Source organism: Vombatus ursinus, unplaced genomic scaffold (assembly GCF_900497805.2).
Source record: "Vombatus ursinus unplaced genomic scaffold, bare-nosed wombat genome assembly UNPS02006874.1, whole genome shotgun sequence".
Classification (NCBI taxonomy): domain Eukaryota; kingdom Metazoa; phylum Chordata; class Mammalia; order Diprotodontia; family Vombatidae; genus Vombatus; species Vombatus ursinus.
The window spans coordinates 9,838,072-9,856,662 of NW_020946652.1; the positions used below are offsets into that span (position 1 = coordinate 9,838,072).

General features: G+C 41.1%; 1 protein-coding gene across 1 annotated transcript; it reads left to right on the forward strand.

Moving 5' to 3' along the window:
- Nucleotides 1-2,101: 2,101 nt before the first annotated feature.
- LOC114033289 (zinc finger protein 74-like) lies at nt 2,102-18,352 on the forward strand. The gene is made up of 5 exons (XM_027848740.1): nt 2,102-2,186; nt 3,312-3,515; nt 15,335-15,461; nt 16,960-17,055; nt 18,276-18,352. The coding sequence occupies exons 2-5, from the start codon at nt 3,483-3,485 to the stop codon at nt 18,311-18,313; spliced, it is 294 nt and encodes a 97-aa protein (XP_027704541.1). The 5' UTR covers nt 2,102-2,186; nt 3,312-3,482; the 3' UTR covers nt 18,314-18,352.
- The last annotated feature ends 239 nt before the right edge of the window (nt 18,353-18,591 follow it).

The window sequence follows — 18,591 nt, forward strand, 5'->3', positions numbered from 1 at the left end:
TTATATATCTAAATGCTTATATCAATAAAATAGAGAAAGACCATACTACTGAATTGGGTATGCAAGTAAAAAAACTAAAAAAAGAACAAATTAAAAATCCCCAATGAAACACTAAATCGGAAATCCTAAAAATTAAAGTGAGATTAATAAAACTGAAAGTAAAAAACCACTGAATTAACAAATAAAACTAGGAGTTGGTTTTATGATAAAACAAATAAAATAGATAAACATTGCTTAATTTGATTTTTTTAAAAAGAGAGAACAAAACCAAATCACTAGTATCAGAAATGAAAAGGGTGACTATACCATTAACAATTATTTTACCCAATTATATGCCACTAAATTTAATAATTTAAGTGAAATGGAAGAATATTTAGAAAAATATAAATTGCCTAGATTATCAGAAGAGGAAATAGAATATCTAAATAGACCAATTTTAGAAAAAGAAATTAAATAGGCCGTAAATGAGCATGTGTTTGTGTATTTAGTGGTTTGCAAGTTGTCTCTTGTTTCCTTTCTCCATTCTTGGTATTTCCAGATCACACCTACATGTTTCCTGGAGTACACGATGCTTCATAAGTTCTTGTTGACTTGACCCATTAGAATGTGGGCTCCTTGAGGGGCTCTTTAGAAATTTTTCAGTTGTGCCTGACTCTCCTTAACCCCATTTAGGGTTTCTTGGCAAGGACACTGGAATGATTTTAGCCATTTTCTTCTCTGGCTCATTTTACCAATGAAGAAACTGAGGCAAACTGGGGTAAGTGACTTGCCTAGGGTCGCACAGCTACTAAGTGTCTGAGGCCACATTTCAACTCATAGTAATGAGTCTTCCTGATTCTAAGCCCATTGCTCTATCCACAGTTCCAAGTAGTCCTTCCTTGAGGGGTGGGACTGTTTAATCTTATTATCCTCAGCATTTAGCCTACAGCGTGGCACATAGTAGGTGCTTAATAAATGCTTATTAATTGCTTAATAAATGCTTCTTGAATTAACTTGATTGAGGCCTCAGTTCAAGAGAATTTGAGGCATTTTCTTAGTTTCTGCATTCTAAGATGTGACAATATCAACTCTAATCAAGGAAGGAGTCCCATTCTGAATCAAAGCTGGCATCTGTTGAGACTCAGGTACCTCAAAGCTATCACTTCAATATATATTATTCCAGGTGTGATTTTATAATTTTCATAATCAATGGTCAGACAATCCATCAGATGAACACAATTTCTCTTCTGGAGAATGGTTTCCCAAAAATTCCAATGTGAGAAACAGTAAAAGCATAACAGTGACATAAAAAATGTTGCAGATTTAAAACATGAAACGAAATTTCCAAATGACATCAATTCAGTTGAATGCATTTCCGAGTTAGCTTACACAGAAAAATCGCTTCATTCATCTATCCATTTGACACTAGATTGCATTCAGAGTAGAACACTAATTCTGATTCAATTACATTTAATTCTTATTCTTACAGTTGCTAAACCGATCACCTAAATGCCCAATCTGAAGTCTATTTTGCAAGAAGGTCTGATCTAAGGATCAAAAATCCCAGTGGTGAACACAGCTGACTTTCAGTGAGACCACATTCTAATTCAGATTAGGAGAAACTCAGTCCAGTCCATCTGCATTCACGGTTGCAAACAGCACGTAGAGTCCCAGTTTTCACCAGGGCCATTTGCTGCCAGCACCTCAGAGTACAGGCCCCGCTACTTTCAGTTAGTCTGGTGCCCACATTTTATCTTGGCGATCGGTCTGCTCGGAAGGGGGAGGGTCTGAGTACTGGAGCTGGGGGAGGAGCAGCCCTCAGAGATGACCAGCCTGGCGGGGGGGTGGGCCAGGTGGATGGCATTCGAGCCCTGGGGTGGAGTTTGGAAGCCTGGGAGGAGTCTAGGGCGGAAGAGGGCGTTATTCCAGGGGCCAAGGCACTCCACGTGAAGGAGGGCAGGGCTTGGGGAGGAGAGGTAGGCAGGGTCCTGAGCTCCTGGCCCAGAGAGTGATTGGAGGAAAAGGCCCATCCTAGGGGCCTCAGGGGCTGGGCATGGTGGGGCTCTGGAGACTGGGAGGATCCTCCCAGAGTGGGCAGGCTCAGAGCAGGAACTCTGGGAGCTGAGATCTCTTTGCCTTCTTCCCTTGTAGCTTAGATCACTCTTCCTTGCCTGGAGCTGAGATCGTTCTGTGGCTGCAAGTCCTAGGTAGGTCTGAACCAGCGCCCCTTCCCCCCTTTTCCCCCTCCCCCGTACACCCCCTGTGTCTTTAGGTCTCATCCTCCTCATCTGACCTCATGGGAGTGTCCTGTAGGTCTGCCCGGAGCATGCCTCCCTCCCTCCCTGACCACTGGAAGAGCTCCCTGCCCCCTGTCTCTTTTCCAGACTTCTAGTCACTTCCCAGACGTCCAGGGTCGCACTCCCCAGGTTTCCCATTGGGTCACAAACTTCAGACTTTACCCATAGGGATCCAGAAGTCCTGCTTTCAGCCTTCCTATCAGGACCCATGTGTCCGATCTCCCTGCCCCTCCCTTATGATCCATGAGTCCTGCCTTCCTGTCCCAAGGACCCCACCTTTGATGCAAGAACCAAAGGTCTTGCCTGCCTGCCCCACCCCCCGCCTTAGCTGGACCTGCAGCTCTTGGGTTGTTTCCCTATCAGATCCCTGGCGTGTGGCTCCTTGCCTCCACTTTTCCTATAGGGATTCCAAGGAGGTCCCCAGGAGTCCTCCCTGGCTCCTAGTTAGACCTCAGCACACAGTCTTCCTGCTTTCCCAGGCTCAGCTGTCCAGCTGCAACATTTCTGTCACTGGTGCCCCGACCTCCCTGCCATGAGCTGTATTAGAATGTCTCACCTCCCAGACCGTATCTCGGTTCCTCTTACTAGAGGAGCTTCTCCTGATTCTCTGCCGCCACTTCTTTTGGAGCCCTCAGGGCTGAATCCCAGACTAGGTTTTGTCTCCCAGTCTCTGGCTTCCCCTGGTCATTCCTTGGAGGCTCTATTCCAGAGCCCTCCCACCCCTCATCCCATCCTCAGTCTTCCCTGGCTTCCCTCCCTCCTAGATCAAGCAGTCAGTCCGTTGTCTAGATAATATGTGTATGTTAGTTAGGCAGAGGACCAGTTGGAGGGAGAGCTCTGACTCAGGGGTCATTGGGCTCTGACTGGTCTCATCCCACCTGGGATCCCAAAGCCCCATGTGCCTCCTGGCACATCCCAAAGCCCTATGTGGAGGAGGATGGGGAGGGGGCAAAAGAGAGGGAGGGAAGTAGGCTTCCTCTTCAGACCATCTTCATTTCCAAGCCTGATCCCTATGCTCCTTCCTTCCCTCTGTAGGTTAGAGTCTTTCCTGTGAAAGGCCAGGGCCTTTGTAATCCCTGTGGGTCAGCCTCCTGCCTAGGAAGAGAAGGCAAAGACCTCTCCCCCTCCAGGACCCTTCTCCCTCCCCAGCTCAGTCTGCAGAGGACCAAGGACTGGCCCGAAGCAGGGAACCTGGAGCCAGAGGGAATGGCCCCTGGGAGCCACAGCCCCTCACCCCAGGTGAGTGCAGACCATCCACATACTTGACCAGCATTAGCAGTTCAGGCCATTTCCATAGGATTGTCCATCAAGCTGGCAACGCCTTCCTTGTGGATCGTTCCTTTATAAAACATGGGTGTGAAGTCAATACAGCAGTAACCAGCCTGCCCTGCTCTCTACTTCTCTGTTTCAAACTGATTCATTGGCATCCTGGGATCTGGAGCACTAACCCCCTCCCCCCAGTTGCTGCCCTCCCTTGTTTGTTTTTAAGTTCCCCTCATCACACCTGACTCACAAGGATGACCACTTCACTCCTTACTCTCTTTTCCATAGGGACCATGTCTTTGCTCTCCTTGTGCCTGCCTAGCACCCCTCCCCCTGCACACAGCCTCTCCCCCTCCTCCCAGTTTCTTGTGGCCAAGCTCTCTCTTATAGCCACTCAAAGTCCAGGAAACCTTTCACCCCAAGTCTTGTCTGGACAGGCCTGGAGCAGAGAGGCCTGAAGGCTCCCCAGCGTCTGCTCTTTGCTGTGCTGTCATCAGAGCAGGCATTGTACTCCTGGTGCTGCTCATGTCCTCCTGCCTCAGCTCACACAGGCCTTCCCAGGTCCCTCCAAATCCCTCTCCTTTACCAATTAAGTTCAGTCAATAAGCATTTAGAAAGGCCCTACTCTGTGCCAGGCACTGTTCAAAACTTCCCTGGATACAAAGGAAGGAAAAACCGGTTCCTGCCCTCAGGGGGATCCTAGTCTAATGGGGAAGGCTACATGTCAGCAGCTGAGTCCAAACAAGCTCTGTACAGGGTAGGTGGGATGTGATCTCAGAGGGAAGGCTCTAACAGTTACAGAGACAAGGAAAAAATCGCTTTTTCAGAAGGTGAGATATTAGCTGAGACTTGAAGGAAGTCCAGAGGCCAGGATGAGGAAGTACAACTTTCCAAACATGGGAGACAGCCCTTGGAAAACCTACAGAGTCAGGAGATAGGGGTACTGGTCAAGGGTCAGTCAAGAGGCCAGCGTCCCTGGGTCAGAGGAGGAGGGGGAGTGAGATGTAGGAAGGCTGGAAAGGGGGTTGAGCCTGGTTATATGTGCCTATTATTTGCTACCTTATGCACCTTAGACATTGTGACTCATTTGATCCTGTTATAAGAATTGTCAGGGTCCTTGCTGGTGACAGGCTGAATAAGGCAGCTCGGGATGCAGCCAGGCAGATTCACTGCCACTTTTGTATTCACTCAAAGGGCAACACACATTCTGTTCCACAAATGTCATAATGTTGTCATTTTCTTCAATGAAATTATGGATTCTTTCTATGATTTGTTCTTTGACCCACTTGTTTTTTGGGGTTATTTAGTTTCCAATTAATTTTTAATCTCTTTTTCCATTGTCCATTATTGAATGTAATTTTTCTTGCATGATGATCTAAAAAGGATGTGTTTACTATTTTGGCTTTTCTGCATTTGATTGTGAGGTTTTTATGTCCTAAAACACAGTCAGTTTTTGTGTATGTACCATGTACTGCTGAGAAAAAGGTATATTCCCTTCTATTCCCATTCAGTTTTCTCCAGAAATCTATCATATCTAACTTTTCCAGAATTGTATTCACCTCCTTAACTCCTTTCTTGTTTATTTTTTGGTTAGATTTATCTAGTTCTGAGAGGGGAAAGTTGAGGTCCCCCCAGTATAGTTTTATTATCTATTTCCTTGTGTAACTCATTCAAATTCTCCTTCAGAAATTTAGATGCTATATCATTCGGTGCATGTATGTTTAGTATTGATATGACTTCATTGTCTATGGTATCTTTCAGCAAGATACAGTTTCCTTCCTTATATCTTTTATATCTATTTTTGCTTTGGCTTTGTTTGATATCACGATTGCTACCCCTGCTTTCTTTGATACAGCTGAAGCATAATAGATCCTGCTCCAGCCCCTTACCTTTACCTTGTGTGTATCTCTCTGCTCAAATGTATTTCTTGTAAACAACACATTGTAGGATTCTGGTTTTTAATCCACTGTATCTGCTTCCATTTTATGGGTGAGTTCATCCCATTCACATTTATAGTTATGCTAACTAACTGTGTGTTTCCCTCCATGCAGTTTTTCACTTGTTTATCCCTTCCTTCTTAGCCCCCCAACCCTTTCCCTCCTTACAAATGTTTTCCTTCTCTATCACCACCTTCCCCAATCTACCCTCCCCATTCTGTTATCCCCAACCCTTTTTACTTCCTTATAGGGTAAAATAGATTTCTGTGTCCAACTGAGTGTGTTATTCTCTCTTTGAGCCAATGTTGAAGCCAAAGTTTAAGCTTTGCTTGCCATCCTCCCATCTTCCCTTCCATTATAATAGCTCTTTCATGCCTCTTTTCGGTGGGATAATTTACCCCATTCAATCTCTCCCTTTTTCTTCCAGTGCAGTTTTCTTTGTTACCCCTCTATTTTGTTTTTTGAGATATCATCCCAGCAGAGGCACCTATATCCACACCATTTCTCTACATGTACTCCTTCTAATTGCTCTTACACTAGTAGGGTTCTTAAGAGTTACAAATATTATCATACTATACAAAAAATATAAACAGTTTAACCTTATTGAATTTCTTATGTTTCTCTTTCTTGTTTTCTTTTTACCTTTTTATGTTTACCTTGAGTCTTGTATTTGGAAGTCAAATTTTTTGTTCAGCTCTAATCTTTTAGTTAGGAAGGCTTGAAAGTCCTCTATTTTGTTAAATATCCCCTGAAAGATTAAATTCAGTTTTGCTGGATTGGTGCTTCTTGGTTGTAATCCTAACTCCTTTTTCTTCTGGTTTATCACATTCCAGGCGTTCCAGTTCTTTAACATGGAAGCTGCCAAATCTGTGTAATCTTGACTGTAGTTCTAGGATATTTGAATTTTCTTTTTAGCTGCTTATAATACTTTCTCCTTGATCTGTGAGCTCTGGAATTTGGCTATGATGTTCCTGGGAGTTTTCATTTGGGGATGTCTTTCAGGAGGTGATCAGTGGATTCTTTCAATTTCTATTTTGCTCTCTGGTTCTAATATATCAATGCAGTTTTCTTTGATAATTTCTTGAAAGATGTTGTCCAGACTTTTTTTTTTCCTTTCTTTTGATCATGACTTTCAGGTAGTCCAGTAGTTTTTATATCATTTCTCCTAGATCTGTTTCCTATAACAAGTGTTTTGCCAATGAGAAATTTCACATTTACTTCTTTTTTTTTCTTTTTTGATTTTGTTTTATTGTATCTTGATGCCTCATAGAGTCATTAGCTTCCACTTGCTCAATTTTTATTATTAAGGAATTATTTTCTTCAGTGACCTTTTGTACTTTTCTATTTGGCCAATTCTATTTTTTAGGGAGTTAGCTTCTTCTGTAAATTTTTGTATCTTTTCCCATACTATTGACTTTTCCTCCATGATTCTCTTACACTACTCTCATCTCTTTTGCCAATTTTTCTTCTACTTCTCTAATTTGTCTTTTAAAGTCCTTTTTAAGCTCTTCCTGGAATTCCTTTTAGGCCTGAAACTAACGTACATTTTTCTTTGAGGCTTCACATGTAGCCATTTTTACATTATTATCTTCTTCTAAGTTTATGTCCTGATCCTCCATCACCATAGTAACTTTATGTAGTCCATTCTTTTGTTTGTTTGTTTGTTTGTTTGTTTTTGCTCATTTTTTTCTCTCTTTTTTGTGACTTGGTATTTTTATGTGAGAGTTGGGCTCTGGTCCTGTACTGTCCCATGCTTTTTGTGCTGGGTCTTTGGGCCTTACTGTTGACTTTCACAGGGCTTAGCAACCTGTTTTCACTGTACTGGGAGGTGGGAACCTCCCTGTTGGCTTTCCATGAGTGTGGAGTTTAGCTGCCCCAGGGATAGGGCCTTGCTGTTCGGTTGCTATGGTAACAGCCTTTCTGGTGGCTGGCCCTGGAGGAAGAATCTTGTTGTACCTGTCTGCCCCAGAGGTGGGACCCTGCTGCTGGATTGCTATGGAAACAGTGACTCTGCTATCATGCCCTGGAAGAGGGATCTTGCTGCTGATCTGCCCGAGGGGTGGGGCCTTGCTGCTGGGTTGCTGCTATGGAAACAGGGCCTCTCTTCTAACCTGGCCTGAAAGAATAATTTTGTTGCTGATCTGCCAGGAGGGGTGGGGCCCAGCTACTGGGTTGCTGTGGAAACAGGGTCTCTTGACTGGTAGGTCCCAGGGTTGGGGTCTTGATGTCGGCCAGCCACTGGACCAGGCTTTGCTCCTGGTTAGCAATGGGGTCAAGGCATTGTCACTGGGGTGCACTGACTCTTAATTTACCCTGGGAGCGCCTTGCTGCAGGCCCCCTGCTGTGAGGCTGGCTGCTGCTGCTGCTCCTGCACCTTGCCCCCTTGCTGGGCTGGTAAGCTGCTTCCCTGCACCTATACCAAGTCTGAGGCACTTTTCTAGTTGTTTGGAGGAGGATTTGGAGGGCTTCAGAGGGTTCCTTCCTTGCTCTACTATCTTGGCCCTGGAAAGTCTCCACAGATTTCACATATGGTTGTTTTGATAGGATCTGGTTTACAAATTGGGGGTGGTGTTCATTGGTGAGGTTGGCTTGGAGTTTTCTTTTTGTGTTTTGACTATCCCTGGTTTAGGTCTTAGGTCTGTGTTTGTCTTAGTGGGATATTTTCTTATTTGGGACAATTATGTGTGAAATGTGGGTCCTAACTTTTCTTTCCAAATCTGATTGAATTCTTCTAGGAATCTCAAGACCTGGAGATTTTTCTCCTTTGCTTCTTTTGCATTCCAGTCTATTTCCTTTTCTGAGATCAGGTTACTCAGCATCTCTCTGGTCTTCTGATAGCTGGAGCATGTCCTGTTTTTGTTATTTCTTTTGTGTTCTCAGTTTCTTTAGCATAAAATTGTGCAGAACATTCTGATTGTCCTTTTTAGTTCTTCTGGCTTTTCTATGATTTTTACCTTTCTCATTTGGTATTTTGATTGATTTTCTGTTCTCTTCTTCGTAATGGGATTAACTGAGGGTAGTCTCAAAGAACAAACTTTTAATTTTATTTGTCACTTCTGTGATTTTTTGGTTTCCAGTTTATCTATTTCTTTTCCCATTGATTTGTCTATTTACCAATACCAGATGGCTTTGGTGACTGCTGCTAAATAATGTAGTTTGAGGTCTGCTAGAGCTGTTTCCCCCATGTTTTCACTTCTGTTCATCGTTTCCCTTAATATTGTAGATCTTGGGTTTTTCCAAATGAATTTTGTTATGATTTTACTTAGCTCTTTAAAACATCCCCTTCATAATTTGATTAGGGAATTCATTCTCCATCTTGTATTTTTTATTTGATTTTATTCGAGAACCATACTCTGTATTCTCTGTGACAAACCAAAAAGCTTTCTCTTTGTCTCTGAGAGAAGCTCACGTGGGCAAAAGTTCAGTCTCGGTGTCCCTTGTGGGGTTCAAAATTGCCCAACCTACAATAAAAGAAACTGAGGCAGAGCTTCATGCCAACTTTATTAAAGGGTCCATTGCACCGTCCAATGAAATAGATCTCAGATCTTATTCATGATCTAAGATGCCTCTGGTCCCCAGAACCTAGTTTTATAAGGTTTGATATCCAGAAACTTCTAGAGAGGCAAAGTAAAATACAAAATCCCATCAGTCAGTAGACCTTGTTTTTAAATGCCAAAAATGATGCACCACTCTCCCTCCCCTCCCAAAAAAATACATATGAGCAGGGAGTCACAAGTTGGGTGAAGCATGGGCTATCTCCAATGGCTAACTAATTATAAATAGGTTCCTCCTCATGTTGGGCAAGAAGAGGTGGGACAGGTAGTATAAAGATACCAAGGCAAATTGGGGGACTTTCCATATCACACCAGCCGCCCCCCCCCCCCATAGGCTGGACATGGAATTTGAGCAAAACGGGATAGAGATATCTTTGTCAGCATTCATGTGGTTGAGCAAGTGAGCTTCATAATTGGTAAACAAGTGGTGAATTTTAGATGAAAGTTTATAAGGCTTACTATAAGAATTTATCATATCAAGTTATCTCTAATTAGTATAACACTTAATAACTATTATCAGCCCTTAGGAATCATATTGAACCGATTAAAACCGATTGGAATGGAGTAGGGATCCTTAAATGAATCCTTTCTCATATTCTCAAGGCTTAAGTTCATTAATTAAAGAAAATCTCTTCCCAGTGCTCTCAGAAAACATTATCTCAGCATTTCCTGCAAGGTTTGGATCCTTGAGAAGACCTTGTCCCATCTTTAACAATTTAGATGTCTAATCCCCCTCCCCCCATAGCCAGTTAAGTCTCCCACACCTGGGTCCTCATCAGCTACCTTACAGTGCATCTAGGGCCCATAAATTAACCAAAGCATTCCTTAGAGATAAAGGGGGTTGGTCTTCATGGGATGTGGGGGCTATATCTATCTTCTTTGAGGTAACCAATGGTGACCCATTATTTCTGTGATGCTAACCAATGATAGAATTTCTGTTCTTTCTTCCATGCTTAAAAAAAGAGTTGCTTCTTCAATTAGGGGTCTTTTGGCCAGAGGCAGGGCCGTTTGACCCATCCTTTATTCTCAGGCTGCCTGCCCCTATTAGTAAATGATAACTTGCTTGGAGAACTGCCTCAGTTTACCCTTTTGTAAATTTCACCCCTGACATCAGTACAGCATTAAAAGTAAATATTTTGGGTAGTATTGTCATTTGTATTATATTGGCACAACCTAGCCATGAGCACTGAATATTCTCCCAGCTATTTAGGTTGTCCTTTGTTTCTTTAAGGACTGCTTTGTAATTGAATCAATGAAACTCTTTCGTGTGCTTTGGGAGGTTGATTCCCAAATAGTGTATGCATATTTTACTTATTTGGCATGGGATTTCTCTTTCAATTATTCCTTCTTGTATTTTGTTATTATTATATATATTATATATAAATTATATAAAGGTTCTAATGTATCCCTATTTCATGTGATACTTGGTGTTGGTTTTAGGTAGATGTTTTTATGATGTTGAAAAAGATTTGTTAACAAGATTTTACTGAGCCAGTCTTTAACCTCTCTTCTGTATTCTTAAGGTGTGATTGTAAGGATATGTTCTCCCCCTGAGGACTGCTTTAGCTGAATCCCAGAAATTTTGGTATATTGTCTCATCACTGTCATTTTCTTTTACAAAGTTATCCTTTCTGTGATTTGTGCTTTGACTCAGTCATTATTTAATATGTCATTGTTAAGACTCCATCTGGGTTTGTATCTTTTGTTTGTGGTCCCCTGAACCAATTCCTATTCTTATTTCATTATGGGATGAAAGGATGTACTGATTATTTCTGCCTTTTTAGTAGTTTGCGTGCCCTAGTGGTTAATTTTTGTAGAAGTTTCACATTGCGAAGAAATATGCATATTCCTTGGTTGTCCCATTTAGAAGATGCTATAAGTCTTTTAATTCTAGTTTCTTCAGAAATTCTACATTTCTTACCCTTCCTTTTTCTTCTCAGTTACTCATGTAGATTCCCCTTCCTCTTTTCCCCTTCAACTCACCCTTTTCATTAGTTTTTTTTTAATTTTATCGATTTGTCTGCCCCTTTCCAACAAGGGTTTATCTCACTTTCTTCATTGTCCATCTTCTCTTTCTGTTTTCTGTTTTCCCTAGACCCTCAGTCTCTGATTCATGGCCCCTCTAATCATCTGGTCCCCTTTTTTTTTTCTCTGTGTACTTCATGGAGTCAGAGCCTCCAACGTATCCATTCTAAGCTCTGCCCTCTAGGTACTTTCTGCCACCGATTCTCTATTTCTAGTGGGTTGATTTTCTTTTCATAATTTTCCTGATTTTTTTTTAATTGCTCTTATTTTTTCACTAATTTTTCCTCAATCTGTCTTACTTGTTTTTTAACATCCTTTTAAGTTCTCCCAACATCAAAAGTATGAACACATAGAAGAGAATTTGAAACATCAGAAAAAAAACTGACCTGAAGAACAGGTTGAGGAAAGACAATATGAAAATAGTCAGATTCCTTGAAAATTACAATTAAAAAAGAATCTTGATACAATATAACAAGAAATTATTGAGAAAAATTGCCCTGAACTTCTAGAACAAGAAGGTAAAGAAGAAATAGGGGGAAAAAATCTACTGATCACCACCTGAATAACAGTAATAACATAGCCCAAGTTTCAAAGCTTCCAGATTAAGAAAAAATATTACAAGCAACAAGAAAAAAAATTTCAAAATCTTAGAGCTACGATCAGGATTACTCAAGACCTAGCAGCTTCTAAGTTGAAGAACTATACATCTTGGAGCACTATATTTCTTACAGCAAAAGAGCTGGAGCTTTGACCAAGGGTAACTTACCCAATAAAGTATAGTCCTGAATGAAAAAAAAAGATATTTGATGAATTAAAAGACTTTCAGGAATATGTGACAAAAAGAGCTGAACTAAATGGAAAATTTGACATGTAAGATCCAAGAGAAATATAAGGTAAACATAAAGGCCAATTATAATAGACTCAAGAAGGTCAAATTGTTTACTTCTTATATGTGAAAATGTTGTCAGTACTCTTATAGCTGTCATCATTATTTGGGTAGTTTGAAAGAAAGGCCTAGGCTGAGCTGTGGATGATGGGGTGATTCTAAAAAATAAAAATAGAAAGGAGTACATACATGTACATACTTTTCATATATGAGGCATGAAAGAAAGAATTTATACAGAAGAAGCAAGAGAGGGGTGGGTGAGTAGTGCTGAAATCTTACTGTTATCTGAAATTAGTTAAAGAGGGAGCAACATATATATATATCTAGAAGGGTATAAAATACTTCTAGATTCAGAAAGAAATAAGAGGGGGATGGGAAGGGATAACGGAAGAACTTCTAGAAAGGTGTGTAGATTAAGAATTATAAGCATTATGAGCATAAGGGAGAAACTCTTAGAAAGAGTGGTAGATTAAGGGGCAAGGTGAGGGAGAAGATAAGGGAGGGACTCTTAGAGGGATAGGTAGATTAAGGAATAGTAGGGCAAGGTATTGGGTGTGAGTAAATTAGACCAGTGAGGAGGGATAGAGTAAATAGGGTGAGAAGGATAGTAAAGAAAAATAGGATGGAGAGAAATACACAACAAGTAATTATAATTTTGAATGTGAATGATAAGAATTTACTCATAAAATGGAAATGGATTAAAAATCTGAACTCAACAATATGTTGCTTTCAGGAAACACAATAAGAATGAGAGATACAGAGATGCAGTAAGGGGCTGAAGTAGAATTCGTTACATAGAAAAAGCGGGAGTAGTAATCCTGATCTAAATCAGTTAAAGCTAAAGCTAAAATAGATTTAATTGAAAGAGAAAAATAAGGAAACTACACTATATGTCACCAATATCGTCTTAGACCATTTAAAATATCTAGAGAATATAAACCAGGGCAGCTAGGTGTCGCAGTGGATGGAGCACCGGCCCTGAAGTCAGGAGAATATAAAATACCTGAGTATATACCTGCCAAAACAGACATAGGAACATGAACATAGACATAAAACACTCTTTATACAAATAAAGACAGATTTAAATAATTGGAGAACTCTTCATTGTTCATGGGAATTGTTTTACTGAGTTAGAAAAATAATAGCAAAAGTCATTTGGAAAAGGAAAAGATCAAGAATTTCAAAGAAACTAAGGAGGAAAATATAAAAGAAGGAAATTCAGCAGTACCAGACATTAAATTATATTATAAGGCGAGAGCTTTGTTGAAGTGTAAAATGGATAATTTCTATTCCAGTGACCATTTCCACATCATGCAGTGCCCTTTCAATCTTGAAAATCCACATAAAATTTTTTGGCCCTCCCTTTGGACCAGAAAAGAAGTCTGAGTTATTATGGCATTAAAAGATAAAATATGTTGATGTTATACAATGCTATACACATATTTTATGCATTTCTGAGTTTCCAAACTTTTTCTGTATCATCTGCTGGCCTTCGTATATCATCTTTGGTTTCTATAAAACACCCAAAAATTGCATTTAATTTCTCATGCCAACTCACAGTATATTGGAACCGCGATGGGGAAAGGCATAATGTGGAAGGGATAAATGTATTTTAGATTAAAGATTTCTTATATAAATAAAATCAATGTAGCCAAGATTAGAAGAAAAGCAGAAAATTGGGGGGGAAACTTTCATAGACAATCTCTCAGATAGGATATGATTGTGATGGAATACGGGTGTGGTGTAGAAAATGATGAGCTGGTTGATTTAGAAAAATACGGAAGGACTTGGACTTGTGAAGGTAGATGCTATCTACCTTCAGAGAAAGAACTGATAAAAAGAAATATGTATAGTAGGGTCATATATACATGTATATGTGTATATATTCATGTTTAACTGTAACCTTCTTTAGGGCTGGAGGTGGGAAGAAGGAGGGAGAAAAAAAAATAAAAAGTACACAGCAGAGAATGAAAGAAAATCTAGAAGGAAGCACAGAAAACCTGGGTTGCTTTGAAAACGATGTGTAGGACAAGGGTGGGGAAGCTGTGGCCTTCAGGCCTTAAGTGTGGCCTTTTGACTAAATTCACAAAGGATTTCTTCTGTAAAATTTGAACCTAGGACCTAGAAGGCCACAGGTTCCCCACCCCCTAGTGTAGGATTTATTACATAGGTTTGGGGAAAATGGAAATTTATTGTTTTATTGTTTTGTATTTTTTGTTTTATTGTTTTATATTGAATCCTCATGTTTTGTGTAAATGGAAATTTTTTTTCATTTTCTCATTTTGTATTTGTTTACAATGAATAAATTTTAAAAAACATAATTTCTGATAAAGTAAATCATCCACATATGATGAAAATGGAAGAAAAATGAAATGGAAGACCACCAAAATCCAAGCCCATTGGCCAAGCCCATGTTGTACCTGTAGCAGGCTGGAAATCTAGATGATCCTTCTCAAGTATCAGGTTCTTCTCAGACCTAGCCAGCCTCTCCTGTATGATAGATTCATTCTCTTAGCTCTTGTTCTCCCAAGTTTCTACAGTTCTAGGAGTATGGTTAGAGCATTTTTTTCTCATAAAGGTGACTTAGCTCAAACAAAATGCAAGTTAATGAAATATTGCTTTTTTAATCAATGAAGGAAGTCTCCTTTCTCTCTCAGAGTTACTTTTGTTTACTGTAATCAGATAGTTTAACTAAGGAATATATGCCATAGACAAAGGCAGAAGCTATTTTGGCCATCACACATCATCCCCAGAGTGACCTCCAGCCCTCAGTTGTAACAACAGATAACTCTTCTTCACTTGCATGGAAACCATCTCATACCACTCAGTGCAGTCCAGACTCTCATGAAGATCTCATTAGATTCGTCTTCATGTTTTCATCCAGTTAAGACTTTATTCCAACCTCTTGGGAAACAAACTAGATCTTTCCTTTAACCTGGTTCTTTTAAGTGATCACATAAAACTTTTTTCACACAGTATACTCTGTGCTCTTGAGCTTCTCACAAACTCTTTACAGAGTTTTCTTTAGAACATATCACTTAGATCAGTTCGGAGAAGGCAGAAATTTCCCATCACCCTCTGTCTTGCTCCTCCACAGATCCACACACCTCACAGATAGAACACAAACTTTCCCCAATTCCACAGGGACACACATTTTGTAGTAAGACATTTCTCAGCTTCGTTCCAACTGATGATATAAAATGCTTTTCTTAAAATTCCATCAGGCTCTTACTGATTGTGGTTTCAAGAGTTGACTCTGGAACTCATAAAGGATATGACCTTTGGGCAAATCCCTTCTCTGTGCTTCAGTTTCCTCCTGTAAATTGATGAGGGTTGGACTATTTATTCTGAAGTGTCATTCAGGTCTTTGTCCTGTGATTTTTGGTGACTTAGGAGTCGGTGACATTCAAGGATGTAGCTGTGGACTTCACCCAGGAGGAGTGGGGCCTCTTGAACCATCCTCAGAAGGAGTTGTACAAGGAGGTCATGCTGGAGAATGCCCAGAACCTACTCTCCCTGGGTAAGGACACTTGCCATGGTAACTCTGAGTCAGCAATCAAATGGAATATCTTCATTCCCTACTATGAAGGATTTGGAGCATTTATCAGTTACTAGAAAGGAAAAGTGCTAGTCTCCTGTGTCCAAGATACAGGGTCCTCCTTCTCTCTGGTTTTCCTATAAAGGGGCTTTGAATTGTGTGATAGGAACCTGAGGGTTTCCTTTGTTGCTCCTGACGCTGTCTCTTATTACCACTTCTGGGTAGCTTCAGGTCAAAGGTCCAATCCAATGTGGAAGCATCTTAGCCATGGAACTGATCTCAGAGGTCATTTAGTCCAACCTCTACCTGGACATGAATTTTGCTGCCAAATCTCTAAAAACTGAATCAGCTTTTCCTTGCAGCCTCTTCCTCCCAGGGATGGATCTAGTTTTGGGGATATTCTTCTTTCTACAAGTATCAATTTGTAGCTCCCAGCTCTTAGATATGCCCAGTGTAGCAGGCTCAACCTTAATCTTCTTCATGTTGCCCTAAAATTCCAGTGCAAACAGTGGGAAAGGAAGGGAAGGGAATAAGAATTTGTGTGTACCTGCTATTTGCCAGTAGCTGGGCCAAGTACTTTCTTTACAATATTATGCCACTTTGTCCTCACCATAACCTTCCATGTTAGGTGATGTTATTGTCCCCATTTGAGAGTTGAAAAAACTGAGGTAAACAGAGGTTAAGTGACTTGTCCAGGAGCACACAGCTGGTAACTGTCTGAAGCCTGATTTGAACTCGGGCATTCCTGGCTCCAGACCCAATGCTCTCTCCACTGCACCATCAGCTGACTCTGATTTCTAGACAATGGAAACTATATAATGAGTCCATCCTTCTATGAAGAAGGTGCACCAAGACCAAATTCTCTGTCTCCAAACTGGCTCCGTGATCTTCTCCCCAACACCCCCCAAAATCAATGCTATGGAAATCCTGCAGGAGTCCTGGGAATCATCCTGGGCTCTTTGCTGGCACGCCCCTGTCATTGGCAGGACTAACAGACTGGAGGAGAAAAAAAAATTAGGGCAATAGAGTTTCTGGAATTCGCCGGCAGGAGAATCTCGCCTGAAAAGGCAAAGACTCCCCAAATGAACAGTACACAAGGTTTACATAAGTTTCAGAGAGTGAGGAGCCAGGCACGGGGACAGGACAAAATATGATTTATTCAGTTTCCTGTTGCTGGGACTAGAGGCTGATCTGGCACAATAATGTTTTTACCCAGTTTTAGGGGTTAGGAATTTCTGCCAGAATGGAGCATAACAGGATGGGGGGCAGAGGGTTTGGCTGTTTCTCAGAACACGTTGTACAACACATCCTATTTTGGGTTACTTGCATTACAAGCACTGATAGGTGAGTACAGAGTCCTGTGAGTGAGTGTACTGGAGTGATTCTCAAAATGGAGCAGCTCTGTATCCACACTCCTTTCCCTAAGGAGAACTAAAATAGAAGTTTCTCTCCATGCTTATTTCTGATTCCCCATGCTTAGGGCTTCCAGTTCCCAGAGAAGATGTGATCTCTTATTTTGAGCAAAGGGAAGCACCGTGGATGCCAGAGCAAGAAGGCCTGAAGAACTGCTGTCCAGGTGAGTGAGGTGAAAGCAGGTATATGAGAGCTGTGATTACAAGAGGATTCTAGATGTTGTGATAAAGTGCTAGATTTGGGGGCTGGAAGACCTGCCTTGGAATTCTTTTTCAGATGTTTTTTAGCAGTGGCTTCCTGGGCCAATTACTGAACCATGGCACCTCAGTTTCCCCATCTGTAAAATGAGGGGGTTGGACTCCATGGCCTTTCAGCTACCTTCTAGGGATAAATCTATGATTGTATAAGAAGTCATTATTTGGAATTTGGGAGCATGAAATTTTCCAGGAAATGCTAAAGGGGATAGGTTGTCCAATATTAGCTCTTTCTTAGACTTTCTTCAAGTCAACAAACATTTATTAAGTGTAACCTGCATACCAATCCCTGTCCTAAGCACCAGGGACATAAAGAAACACAAAGCACGTCCCTGGCTCTCATGAAGCTCACAGTCTGGCAGGGCAGATGACACTCCAGCTACTTTGTAGAAACCCACTATGGACAGGATAAATTGGAGCTGGGCAAGAGGGAAAGCCCTATAGGGAAGAAGGACTGGGAAAGGCTTCGTGTAGAAGGTGGGCTCTAGCTGGGGCTTCAGGGAAGCCAGGGTGAGTCTTCTAGGTAAAAGGGATAGTGAAAAAAACCCATGGAGTCCGGAGGTAGAGTGTCCTATTCACAGAACAGAAAGGAGGTCCGTACCGCTGGATTATAGCATATATGAGGGGAAACAGGGTGGAAGAAGACTGGAAGAGTGGGAGAGGGGGAGGTGATAAAGTGCTCTAGCAGCCTAGGGAGGATTTTTTATTGGATCTTTTTGCTGGGGAGCTATAGGAGGTTGTTGAGTGGGTGGAGATGGTCAGGTGAGAGCTTCAGGAAGATGAACTTCAGAACTGGGTGGAGGAGTGACTGGACTGGGGGGAGATGAGGCAGCTGGGCCAACCAGCAGGCTCTGAAATGCCTCAGGTATGAAGTGACTGGAGTTGGAACCAAGAGAGTAACAGTGCTGAGACAGAAAAGCGTCCATGTAAGAGATGTGTGTAACTTTGCAACAGATTGAATATGGATGTAGGAAGTATGAATCTGTGAGAGTCATGGGGAATGCATGACACTTCGTTTATGAGCCTTGCCTATTGGAAGGATGCCTCAGATAGCATTAGGAATATAAGAGGAAGGGAGAGTTATTGAAAGGAGAATGGGCTCACTTTGGATGTGTTTGTATACATGCAGATGGTTTGAGAAGAAGCATGAACCTTACTCATAACTGATTTAAACAGAAAACTGAAAAGGCTTACACATGTATGAAGTGGAAAATGGGAGGAGAATTGGACACACCCTCCTGCTCTGGGACAGAAATTCATTTTTTTTTTTTGTTTTAGCTCCCTAACCAGTCAATAAAATGAAGTGCTGGTTATTATATAAAAAATTTATTCTTCTACTGGCTTATGACAAGTAATAAATTAAATGATAAATGCTGAAAGGTCAATTCCACCTATTACTTTGGTTTGTTTGTTTTTTGTTAAATAAGTTTCATATTTAAAACAAC